At 39.5% G+C, this 13610-nt stretch overlaps 1 protein-coding gene across 2 annotated transcripts in view; it reads right to left on the bottom strand.

The window, feature by feature from the left end:
- Positions 1–7175: 7175 nt before the first annotated feature.
- ano5a (anoctamin 5a) overlaps positions 7176–13610 on the bottom strand; it is a 38860-nt gene continuing 32425 nt past the window's right edge. For both annotated transcript variants that reach the window (XM_056245684.1, XM_056245685.1), the window contains 4 exons: positions 12115–12320; positions 8987–9189; positions 8785–8890; positions 7176–7429 (listed from right to left, as the gene is read on the bottom strand). In XM_056245684.1, the coding sequence (XP_056101659.1) occupies positions 7193–7429; positions 8785–8890; positions 8987–9189; positions 12115–12320 (752 nt within the window). In that variant the 3' untranslated portion in view covers positions 7176–7192. The remainder of the gene's footprint in view (positions 7430–8784; positions 8891–8986; positions 9190–12114; positions 12321–13610) is intronic.

Raw genomic sequence — 13610 nt, 5'->3', positions numbered from 1 at the left:
CCTAAATGTTGAAATTAACATTAACAACGATTAATAAATGCTGTATGCGTGTAGTTCATTATTAGTTCATGTTAACTATGTAGTCAACTAATGTTAACTAACGAACCTTATTGTAAAGTGTTACCGATTATATATTATAATGCTTAATCAATTGCTGTTTATTTGAAATTTAGCAAACTGGCAGCTTCAGTAGTAATGGAAAGATTAATCTTGAATTCTGCCATGGAAACTAGCAAGTATAAACCTTAATTAAACAATTTAATAATAAAGTAAAAAGGAATTTAAACCTGCATGATATTATACTGTAGCAACATTGGACCAGCAGTTTGGGAAATGGATGGATGGATGTTTCAGCTGCGGCGCCATCTTCTGGCCAGACGCGGGAATGCATTCGCTGCGACAGTCATGCATTATGGGTATTCTCTAGCCGTTGAACGTCTAATTGAAGAGAATAGGCTTTATGCACAGCTTCACTACTTCCTGAACTTCAGCCAGCTATTTTGTTTCCTGTCTGCCATTATTGGACAAACTGATTAATCCAGGTGTGCCTGATTATTGTTACTGAGGCCAGGCACACCTGGATTAATCAGTTTGGAAAATAATGGCAGACATGAAACAAAAGAGCTGGCTGAAGTTCAGGAAGTAGTGCAGCTGTACATAAAGCCAATTGGCACTGTCTGGTTACTTCCGGTTTCTGGACTGTCTCTGTCCATGCGGGGGCGCTCGCAGGCAAGTGCAGAATGAATGGGAGTCTATGGGGTTTCACCCCCAGAAATCGACTTTTCTCAGGATGTAATTTTTTGTCAAGTAAGGGCTAAGATAATACACTCAGCTGAAAATTGCATTTTTAAGTTCACTTATCTGTTCTAAAAATCCGTTCAAAAATGTGATGACGTCACATAATAGCAGAATGCTAGCGTGTTCCGGACAACAACGGCCTAACCTGTAAGAAATCGAAAGGACATAAGTACTCGTTCATTCGACTCTTGGCCTATAATCTATATTGAACTTGCGGAATCAACAATAAAATCTATGTTGATTCAACGACAAGCAGGAGAAAGAGATACATTTAGCCGTTTAGCTCCATAGACTCCCATTCATTCTGCACTCGCCCGCGATCACCTCCAGTGGAATTCTAATGGAACTGCAACCAAGATGATACACAATGGGGCTAATAGGAAGTGCCAAGGCTCTTTAGACGGGCTCTGGTTGAACGTACACTACGGTTGTAGACTCGTTATTGCGGTGCATTGTGGGATTGAATGAGTGCACACGATAATGTCCACTTTGACTGTAATGTTTATTCTGATGTATTTTTAAAATATGCGTCATCTTTTCTTCTGGACTAAAATAGGCTAAATAAATAAATAAATAAAAATTCATGAAGTCCAGATTAATTTCTGAGTCAGTAAAGCGTATACAGCATGTGTTTTGCAACCTACCCGTCACTGGGGTAGACCAATCAGGGACGATGGCCTACCCCTAACCCCGCCCCTAAACCTACCCGTCACTGGGGTTAAGACCAATCAGGGACGATGGCCTACCCCTAACCCCGCCCATGGTATATGGTGGGGTCCGGATAACAGGAAAGTACCGTTTTGCATTTCAACACTCTGGTGTTGTAATATTTTTCAAGGACTTTTACTTTGTTATCATAATTTCCAGATTCATTGTTTCATTGATTACTTCACACCTGTTTCATATTAAGTTTTATTATCTTGTGTATTTAAGGCCTTCGGTTCTCTCAGTGTTTGACTTTGTATATTAAAGTTCAGTGTTTTTTCAGTGTGTCAGAATCATTGAAATAATTAAATTCTTGAGAAAAAAGAGAGAAAGAAATGTTGGGATTAGTATTTTGTATTAGTATTTTGGAATATTTGTTTCTTTGTATATATACAGGGGTTGGACAATGAAACTGAAATAATATCAATTCGTCTTGGGAATGGCAGATAGAGAAGTCCTTCACAGAAGCCATGGGGATTTTGAGCTGTTCCTCTTCCAGAACAGTGGTCACTCTGTGATGCTGGTGGAGAAAACGTTTTCTGACTCGCTCCTCCTAAACACCCCAAAGAGGCTCAGTCATATTCAGATCTGGTGTGCAGGTCATGGGAGATGTTAAACTTCACTTTCATGTTCATCTATGGCCTGGTTAAAACCAGACCATTCTCAGTTGTAACTGAGTTATGGTCTGGCAAAGCGTCATAGACAAATCATTTCCAGAGGGGCGTCACCAACGGACGTCGCGGATAGACCTAAAACCAATCAGAGCGATGAAGGCGATGACGTATGCAGAGCGGCGGAGAAACATCTCCGAGTTGTTCTATGCTCGGTTTTTAACAAAAAGGAAACGTTCAAATCGCTTAAAACAGACGCGATAGCTGATTCGAACGAGTGATGTTCGACGGCGGCATCCATCTTTGTAATGTAAGCTACAAAATCTGCTTCAAAATCCCAGCGCTGTCGTCATCGTGTAAAGCCCGCCCCAAAGTTTCTGATTGGTGCCTCGATTTCGACGGATTGGAAATAAGTTTGAATGAGCTCTTTGCCAGACTAATTTTCAGAGCAAATCTAAATTTGCCGGAAGTTGTCTGGGTTTTCCCAGGCTAGTTCATCTAACCACTCTGTCACAAGTCTTGCTGTATAGATGCATTATCATGCTGATACACGGCATCCCCTTCAGGGTACAATGTTTGAACCTTTAGGTGCACCAGCCCGTTCTCATCCCAAGCCAAGGCGTCATATACGGACGCTTTTGCCAAAGCGTCTATATCCAACACACATGGCACCCTTTAGCGTCAATATGAGACACAGATATATGGCGCATCCTAGTGGTCTAACCCTAACACTACCCCAGACCTAAACCTACCCATAACCGAAGCGTGTTATATTGACGCTAAAGGGTGCCATGTGCGTCGGATGTAGACGCTTTGGCAAAAGTGTCAGTATATGGCGCTTTGGGATGAGAAGGCGTTGGGTGCACATGATCCTCCAGAACAGCTCAATGGTTCTTGCCAATCATTCATCACAGAAGGTAATGTCATGATATTTCAGCCCAAACCATCACTGATCCACCGCCGTGCTTCACTCTGGAAAGCAACAGTCCGAGTGTTCACTGTAACTCCCACGGATGTGGGGAAGACGGTGAAGGAGAACTCATCAGAGAACAATACATGTATCACGTTGTCCACAGCACAAGACTTTCTCTCTCTTTAAGAACATCCTCTGCGCTAGTGGGCAAAGCGTATAAGGCAGCAGGTCAGTCTGGTGCATGTCTGCACACTGTCTTTTCTGCAGGCAAACTAGGCTGACCTGCTGAGGGACCTGGACGATGGCGAGGGGGTAGGGCCCGACGCTGTTCGAGAATTGCATCCTGCCACAGAATTGTCTCTCCGGGCCACTAAGGAAGCACCAGATTTATTGGGTGGTCTATGGCAGCCCTGGTGGCCTCGGAGAGGCATCTCTGGCTTAATCTGTCAGATATTCAAGAAAAATCTTGATACTCGGCTCTTGCCTCGCGAGCAGGCTCTGGTAATGGGGCCAGAAGTAAAAACTCTCTTAGGCAAGGAGGCCATAGAACAGGTTCCTCCACCCTACAGAGAGTCCAGGTTCTACAGCTGGTACCCACTGTTCCAAAGGAGGACGGGGGGTTGTGTCCTATATTAGACCTTCGTCATCTTAATCAGTCGGTCAAGATGCTCAAGTTCAAGATTTTGAATTTGACACAATTCAGATCCGAGGACTGGTTTGTCACAATAGATCTAAAGAACCCATACGTCCATGTCTCCATCCTTCCACAACACAGGAAGTTCCTGGGGTTTGCTTTCTAGGGTGAAGCATACCAATATCGGGTTCTTCCTTTCACAAAATGCTCTGGCGCCGCTCAGACTTCAAGGCATCCGCATTCTGAACTATATAGACGTTGCTTCTATCCTCACAATCCTTCGCATCCACTAGGTCCCTGTGGTCCCAAGGGAACCTTCTCTCTCTGAGTAGTATACATCCAGGGGTACCAAAACTTAAGAGACGGGCTGAGGCCCGGGGAATGGAGACTTCACCCCGAGGTGGTGAAGCTCATATTGGGTTAAAGAATACCGTGGCCTATTGTCTTGCAAGCCTTCTGCCCTCCTCCTGTCAGAGATCAGGCCCAGGAAAAGATTAACTATGGCTGCGTTCCAGTCCACTTTTAGACACGCACTTGTGAACTTCCCTAAGCACTTCCCCTCGGGGGAATCCCTGCCGCCATCCACTTCGTGAAGTGGACGAGGGAAGTTTATGGAAAGACCCTCGCTCCCTCGATTTTGACCGAGGGAGCGAGTCTACTTCATATGTACACTTCAGGCAGGTCCAAATACCACAATGCAACACGATTGTGACGTCACCGCAGATCTCGTCTAATCACCACCACCACAAACAACTCTATGATATATTAATTATATTTTTTTTAAATTTAAAACAGCCCAAACACACCTATATACATTTGAATGCTGCATTGAACAAATTCTTGCTTATGAGGTTTCTGGCCAGCCTTCACCTTTGCCTCCAGAGCCTTACTTTCGGGTCTGTCCCTTCAAGATGTTTGTGATGCGGCGGGCTGGTCCTCTCCGCTCACATTCATAAGGTTCTCCAACTTAGTTCCCAGGTGCTCATGTCTTAGTTGTGCTTGCAGAATTCACACAGACAGGCACTTGTAAGCATGGCATTTGGGTATTGTCATTCCCAAAGCGTCCTTGACGTAGCATGAGTTCCCTCGAAAGGGAACGTCTCAGGTTACGACTGTAACCCTTGTTCCCTAAGAAGGGAACGAGACGCTGCGTCACCCTGTCATACCTACTTCTTCCCTGTGATCGATTTGCTTAGGCTAATTGAAGCTAACGGCGGTCATTCCGGATGTGCCTTTATGCTTTCCTGGTCATGACGTCACCCGCTTGTGATGTACCGTCTCGCCATTGGACTGATTTTACACATGTGCTTCAGACGCAATCACACAGAGGCATTCCTTCTCAGGGAACAAGGCTTACAATAGCAACCGAGACAATTTTCTATGAACTTGGCCCACTTTTTACATTAAACAGTAGATTAAACAATAAAGATCGATACACATCTGTAGCAAGCTGTCCATTATCACGTAAAATAATAAATCACAGCAGTGCTGTTTGTACAAATTTACACGGTTTCTCTGCAGTCGTGACCCATCAGTCTTACTGCCGGGTTTTATGGAGCGAACTCTATCCTACTGGATATATGAAATATAATTTAGCCGGTGCTGAAACTTACCCTCTCCCAAAACTCCAAAAGTTGTGGCATAAGAATTCAAAGCAATGTTTACAACAATTAAATACTATTGAATTTGTGGATTCAATAGTTTATTTGGGTGACAGTGGGTTGCTTAAAGTATGAAAAATGTAGTACATTTATGGTGCATTAGCAGTGGAGAAAAACACCAGATTCATATCCACATCCAAAAAAACATGCATAAAAAAAAAACGTAAAACAGTAATTATCAAGAAAAAACACAGATAAAGGTTAAGGCATAAATGTTGATCATTTTGATCACCCAGAACTTCAACATCTAGCTGAAATGCTAAAAAGGCCAGGTAATGTTTTAAGATAAATGGCTTTTCATCTTTTAGCAGAGCTTGCAGATTGTCAGCTACATACATCAACAGTGAAATATTCAAACTGCATACATTTTAATGAACAACAGTTCTTCAAATGATGAAACAATGATTCAATTCTTCATGACAGATCTAGAAAAAAGTTTCATAATTTCCAACTTAAATATTCAAGTCACAAATAACAGCAAAATACATGTGCTAAGATTTTGCATCCTCATTAGCATACATGTACATGTCAAATTGTCAACTCTTCATGGTCCTCATTACAACTGTTTGATTTGAAGTTTCTGAAGCATTTAGTTCAACGCCAAATGGCCATTTCATAGTTTTGGAGAAATTCACAAGGTTTCTTTCTTGCTTCCAAACACTGATTTTATGTTTTGCACAAAGCACTTATTGAGAAGTAATTTATCTCAAAGTGACTGTCCTTCTCCGACCAGGACAACGCAGTAAACGAATTGGAAAGGAAGTACAAACAATCACTCAGCCTGGATTTTATATTTAGACAAACAAAGGCACGTTAAAAAAAAAAATATTTGTTTTCTAACTTGGCCATTTAAATCACAGGAACAACTTTGGCTTTGAGAAGATTTCCTGCACATCATTGTTAAGCTTTAAAGTGCAGATTATCTTTAACTATGAACACAGAGTGATAACTGCTTTATAAATAGCGTGAGTGAAGATTCAACACCTCCATCACCCAAACAGCACTGTGTGTGTAGTGTGCAAACTTCAATCTATGAAATAATACTGTTGAATAATTTGAGTGCCAGTTCCTGTCTTCTATTTCAATCATAAAAGAAAATACACTAAATGTACTACAAAAAAACACACACTTGTACGTAATAGGAAAATTTCCTGAAAACCCTTTTTAGATATGAATTTCTTTTCACATGAATTCTGAACAAGTAGTAAATAGAAGTGTTTTATATTAAAGTCTCATTTGAAATAACGTAAAGGATCCATGCATATGACTATGATGTTAAGGCATTTTATCTTTGGTAGCTTAAAGGCATTCTAAACAATAAAGTCTTCATTTTTGCTGAGTGCTTGTATTTCGGCACGGTGTGAAGGAGACATTCTTGTTGTAGTTCAGAGTGACACACAAACCTGCCAAGAAAATGTCTGGTTTACATTTCTAACCTGACACTTCAGCTGCCTGATTTTCACACAGTGTTTCACACAGAGAACATAAGTTTGTAGTGTCTTATAGGAGACATTGGCAACATAAACAGAGAACAGTGCCGTGAAAGAGAGAGAAGACATGATTGTTCATGTACAAATGTCCTGCATAGACAGAAAATGAGTTACAGCTGAACTCATGCGGCTTTAGATATGTCTACTGCACATGAATAGATTTATACGATTTTTACTTTGTATTTCTTATTCTGGATGCTTCCTTTATGTAGGCCTCACATGGCTGATAATGAGAACTCTGGGAGACATAAAATGGGAGTGATTTGTCAAGGAATACCCCAAACTGAGATGTAGGAACCAGTGGCATGTGATTGTGTGTTGTAAGAGAGAGGATTGGTTTGTGGCATGAGCTAAGTGTAGCTAAGTCAGATCGGCCAGTGTTAGGTCAGACAGTCTGATAACATCTCGACTTTCAGAGGCGTGGAGGCTGTGGTCGGACACGTGCACTGGTCAATGCTCTGGCCGTTCCGGCTAAGCTGGATTTTGAGCTTTTCCAGCTCATAGTCGTGCAGGTACTCCTGGATGAGGTAGCGCTCACGCTTTACACGAGCCTTCACGTCTGACGGCACGTCGGGGATCAACCACGCCACAAAGAACTTCACCACAAACACCACATGCTGGGAGAGAAGAGGATTATTGTTGCAGAAAAAGTTCAGCGTTTATTTTAATATTGACGACGTCAATATTTTTTAAAAGTCAATTAAGTAAGATAAACAGAAATAATAAAGCAACATCACACGAGCAAGAGTGCGCTATGGCCATTCACACTCTTATATTCCATCAGTAGAGTTTTTTATTATTATTTCTCTACATACATGTTGGTCCTGTTTGATGACATCCTGTGGTTTGGCTTATCATGGTGTCATTTTTTTTTATCACATTTTTTATATTTAATCACACTAAATTGCTAATAATCTGACAAAACAAAACAAAAATGATAATTTATTAAAGCAACAAGAGTGCCTTGTCTTTCATTTCTGTTCAAAAGTGTTGCTCAAAGTGTGAATTGTCTGGTGTGATATTGTATCTGTGATGCATCATGGTGTAAACAGAGAAAACAGAGTTTCCTGGTTTTATAGAACACAATTAACACATTTAAACATTCCAGAGTTGGATCTGCTATTTTTAAAGAGACATGAGTATGACGTGTATGACATGTTGTGAAATGATCTGCACATTGTAAGTGTTCGATTGTATTGAACATGCACTTGTAGTGTACTTCAAATCTTAAAAGGATAGTTTTAAAACAACTGTACTTGTAGATAATATATTGTTGAAATAAAAGGCCATATAAATGTACTTAAAGAGAGTACAAATTCTGACTATATTTCTTAACACACTGCAGTACACTTTTAAAAAGTGCACTTTGTAATAATGTCAAAATAAACATTTAACTTTAAAGTACATTTTAAATGATCATTTATTTATTATTTTTATGCTGACTAACATAAAGCACATGTATAGTACTACTTGATTATAATCTAAACTGTAGTGCGTTATTCGATATTACATTTAAAGTTATTATATTTTAAATGTACTAAATTACAACTACATCTTTGCAAATGTGTAATTACAAATATATTTAAATACAAGTTTCAATAGAAATGACATTAAAGTATATTTTGGTTTACCATAAATGATTGACAGTGCATTTGCAGTACACTTTAACCACATGTCAAAGACAATACAAGTAATTATGAAATTACATTTAAATATGTACTTGCGTCCTATTTAAGAGGATCCAGAAGGCATTCTAAAGTTCAACTTATTGTATTTATTTTAAATTTAAACTATAATACATTTCCATTAATTGCAAATAACATGCAAATAAGTGTCCAAAACATTACATTCAGTTTGAAATTAAATATACTATTTTAAAGTATATCATTAACATAATAAGCACTCTTTTTCAAAGTATGCTAAATGTACTTCTGTTTCTGAAGGGAATGAGGAGAATTTAAAGAGCCCATACCTCCATAATGATGATAAACGCTAATTTGGCAGCTAGAATATGCCAGAACTGCATAGTATGACTGTACTGTCTCTCGTGTCCTGAAGGGTAGCGGTAGTCACGGTACCTAGAAGATCAACAGCCTTCATGTTTATTACACATTTGTCAGTGTGTTACCATAAATATCTATGGAAAGACCCAGCACAAACATACACAACAGTACCTGCAGGTGGTGATGTTGGTGCTGTCGTACCAATCTGGGTTCTCGCCGTCCTCTGGGCGGTTTTCAATGGGAATCCCGGAGATGTTGAAGACTGAAAGGCTGTTGTTGATGTATCCTTCCATAGTGATCTCAGTGCCCGGGTGATACGCATACAGATACACCAGCCGAGGGATCATGTCAGACGTGAATGAGACAATGAAAGCCTGACGAACAAATCAATAACATTAGGTCTTACTAACATTAATGGCACAGAGAGCAAATAGGCTGCTGTAACTTTAGGACCGCATGAACGGATCCATTATACTGATACAAATCCGGTTTACACCCAACTGTTTACTTTTACTTGGGATGGGTTAACATGAACACGCCACACAATGGGCATTTTGACATAACTGTGTGTGTATTTGACCATTCAAGCGCAATAGGATGTAAAAGAGATCTGAATTCTTAAAGGGGTCATATAATGGTACATGCACTTTTACAAGTTGATTGTGCTGAAATGTGTGTTGGCAGTGTCTGTACACAACCATCATATAATGATAAAAATCCATCCAGTGTTTTTGTTTTAATCTCCTTATATGTTTTCCCCTGTCTCAAATCGAGCCGTTCGAGCCTGTGACGTCACAAGCTCGGAAGCCCCTCCCACGATTGTTGATTGACAGCAGCGTTTCAACACAGACCCGCCCTCGCTCATGAGCGAGCTGTCAATCATAGTCTGCGTGGATCGGCGCGGTCATTGTTGATATGCTGGAGCACTGTCTATGAGCAGAATGGCGTCTAAGCGATTGTGTTGTTCTGTTCTTGGGTGTAATAAGCAGTCCCTCCAGAAAAACGCGATTATGCGATCGCTGAATTCAATGCAAAATCAGCCAAAGTCCGCATATTTATGCGAGGGTCGCATTTTTTTCAAATACTCCGCAATTTCGCCGCATAAATTGCTGATTTCCGCGCAAAATATGCGGGGCTTGCATGATTTCATAATCCCCGCATTTTCGTCGCAAAAAAGTCACATATATCTTAGCAGAAAGTTGGAAAATGTTGCGTTTGCTTCACACAAGAGCAGCCACTTCCCCCTGTTGCCATGGGAACGTTATGAAGTGACGTAATTACGCGACGTGAACATCATTGAAAAGCTGTAAAACAGGAGCACACTTTATTTTAAAATATTTCATTTATTCATTTTTACTGAAGTTGTAGCATATTCCTCTAGTAAAGCTACAGAACTTGTTTGACTCAGCAATGTTTTGTAAGTTTGATGTTTGAGGAAAAATAGGGATAGCTCACAGCTGAAGTTATTGCAGAGGCCAGACAGACTCACGGAGGCGATTGGCATCTCACAACTCGCACTTTATTCCCAAATCGAACTCGTAACTGTCTGTCACACGTTCTACCGTCCACATCGTTACTTAATAAACAAAATAAGATAAAAGAAGTAGCATCAAACAGAAATTACCCGCACACATGGGGTGTTCGAGGCGCATGGCACATACAATATAATACTGCAGACAGTTAGACAGGGAGCGCGCAACTCTTAAAGGGGCCACACCTTATTTCCACTCGATACAGTCTGAAATAAAACAAGATGAGAAATTAAATATTTCCAGAACTTTCTGTGATGTAGTATGCTTGCTTATCAAAGGAAGTAATAAGAACGGACTCTTTACATTAAGGTAGTAGCCTAGTGAGAACAGGGTGTTGGGGAGATCACTTTTTTTCCCTCTTTTTCATCAAACCGCAGTTTTTGCAAGTTCCCGCAATTTTTGCAAGTTCCCGCAATTTTTGCAAGTTCCCGCAATTTTATCGCAAAAAATTGCATAAATATCCCGCATATTCCATCGCATTTTTAAAGAAAACGGGCCGCGTAATCAAGGATTTTTGCCCGCAACAATCACAAAAAAACTCCGCGTTTTTCTGGAAGGACTGAATAAGGAACCCTGCAGTCATTTTGATGTTCCTAAATCCGAACCGCTGAAGACGCAGTGGCTGAGTTTGTTTTCGAAGGGAATATTCCCCACGAGCAACGTCAATGCTCTCATGTTTGCGCAAATAATTTCTCACCAGACTGCTTTATAAAGGAGGGTCAGTATAAAGCTGGTTTTGCTAAGAAGCTGCTCCTGAATAAAGGATCGGTACCAGCTATTCGTGTTCCTGCTGAACCTCTAGATTAGAACAACTGAAGTGAGTGTAAAGTTTTATTAATCTTTATATTAATATTTATATTAATCTTTGCAAATCGCTAGCTGCACGCTTCACAATGAATGCGTCTAAGGTTTACACTCAGGGTACATTACGGCATGTTTTCTATGTACGACGTTCTCAATATAATTCATAATCCCACGTTTATACTGAACAAGGCGTTATGGTTATTGTGTTACAAACGGTGTACGCACAGAACAGAGAGGCGGGGTCAGCGAAGCTCATTATCATTTAAAGTCATATGCACTGAAACGGCGTGCTGAAAACAGAGCTGTTTTTGACCAGGTACTTTTAATTTAGACCCTAAAGAATCATATTAGCTTGTACAAAAATGCCATTATATGACCCCTTTAAATGCTGTTTCATGACCTACTTTGATACCGTTTCTGGTCAGGATATGCTTCATAACCAGTTTATAAGTAAATGAAAGTTGACGATAGGCCACGCAATTACTAAAAATAATACACCCAAGAATATGGTAATGAGATGAAAACGTGTTTCCACTATGGAATAAAAAAAAGAAGAAGAGTAATTCTTACTTTTTTCTTGCAATTGCATTTTAAAAAATCTGACTTTAGGATATGCAATTACGAGTTTATCACAATTCTGAGAAATAAGTCAGAGATGCGAGAAAAGAGTCAGAATTGTGAGATAAAAACTCGCAATTACCTTTTTAATTATTTATTCTGTGGAGGAAACAAGCTTCCATGTGTATGTGTACCAATGATTCGTATTAACTGGTTACACGGTTAATTGTTTTAAATGAATCAGTCTAAAAGACTCGTGAGATATCAGCTTAACTACTTCAAACAAGTCTACAGTAGTCAGAACGGCTCCTGACTTATTATTGTCATCATAACTGTAAGTAAAAAAAGTTTTCTTCAGGTGTTAAGCGGAATCGGAACCAGAACCATAATGTGGTACAGACTCACATTGGTGACCACTGAGAAAACAGCGATCATGTTGAGGATCTCCTCCCATGCCCCAATGCTGTGTGCTTTTGCTGCCACGGGCCTGCGAAACTGAGTAGTGAACTTCCAGGCATCCACTCGCACTTCCAAGATATTATTCATCAGAGCCAGCAGAGGAGCCAGCGGGAAAGAGGCCACAAACAGGGTGATGAAGCCAAACTGGATAACTGCAAAACAAAGATGAGATGAAGTGCTGCTCCACACAAAGATGAGCTACAGCACCATCTGTCTGCAAAACTGACTTATTGCAGGTTGAAAGCAAAAAGTTACAAGTAAAGCTACTTTGAAACTAAGTTACAAGCAATTCATAATTTAATTTAGTTAAGCTACATTAAAAATACTATTTTATAAAATAATTATCTACATATAGATAATATTTGATAAATATTTTTTAAATTATAAACCTTGGTAAGAAAGCACCATATTTCATATTTGACAGAATAAAAAAACGAGGCTGTGAGGGACAGAAGTACAGTGTGTTCAATGGATTGTACTGTTGTTTAACAACATGCCAACTGTTCAGGTCACGGAACATCTTTCCTAATAACTTTCATTTGACAAAAACTCCATAAAACTTGAAAGTTGAGACTAAGACCAGTGCCACGGTAAATCCAATTCCTCACAGCCTCATTTTCTTCAGTGTGAAATTCAATATGGCCTATTGCTAACAGATCATAATTTACATAAAAGTTACGGTTTCACTTTATTTTAAGGTGACGTAGTTACATTGTACTCAGATAATCTTAATTAACTACATGTACCTACTATAGAGTTACGGTTAAGTATAGGGATTGGTTTAGTAACTTGTAATTATGCATAATTTACTGTTATTACTATAGTAAGTACATGTAACTAGTACGTCACCTTAAATTAAAGTGTTACCAAAGTTGTTTATTTGGCCCCAGTGCAAAGTCTACTCATTTCATAGCAACGTATGAAATGAATACATGGGCATGATATATTGATTTGAGATGAAATTATTTCATTAGCTTTCTTGTAGAGAAAAAAAAACAGAACAAAAGCAATCAGAATCAAGTATTCTAGAGCGCTCTGTAATAATTTAAGGTAATATATTGCTTGTATTGATTTTATGATTTTATATAAACACTCCTGGGCAAAAAAAGGGCCAAGCCCCAAATGGCGAAACACTAAGCTTTTTATTGCCTTCACCAAAACGTTTGGTCAGGAAAAAATCATAATTTAAGCAAATGCAGTATTTAAAAAGCCATTGCTGTCTCAGAAAAACATCAGAGACGAATTCTGAGAAATAAAGTCGAAATTATGAGATATAAAGTCGCAATTGCGAGATATAAAGTCGCAATTCTGAGAAATAAAGTCGCAATTGTGAGATATAAAGTCGCAATTATGAGAAATAAAGTCGCGATTGCGAGATATAAAGTCGCAATTCTGAGAAATAAAGTCGCAATTATGAGATATAAAGTCGCAATTGCGAGATA

This window comes from Rhinichthys klamathensis, unplaced genomic scaffold, assembly GCF_029890125.1.
Source record: "Rhinichthys klamathensis goyatoka isolate OS25496 unplaced genomic scaffold, OSU_Roscu_1.1 h1tg000033l_1, whole genome shotgun sequence".
NCBI lineage: Eukaryota > Metazoa > Chordata > Actinopteri > Cypriniformes > Leuciscidae > Rhinichthys > Rhinichthys klamathensis.
This window is presented reverse-complemented; position numbering and strand designations above follow the sequence as displayed.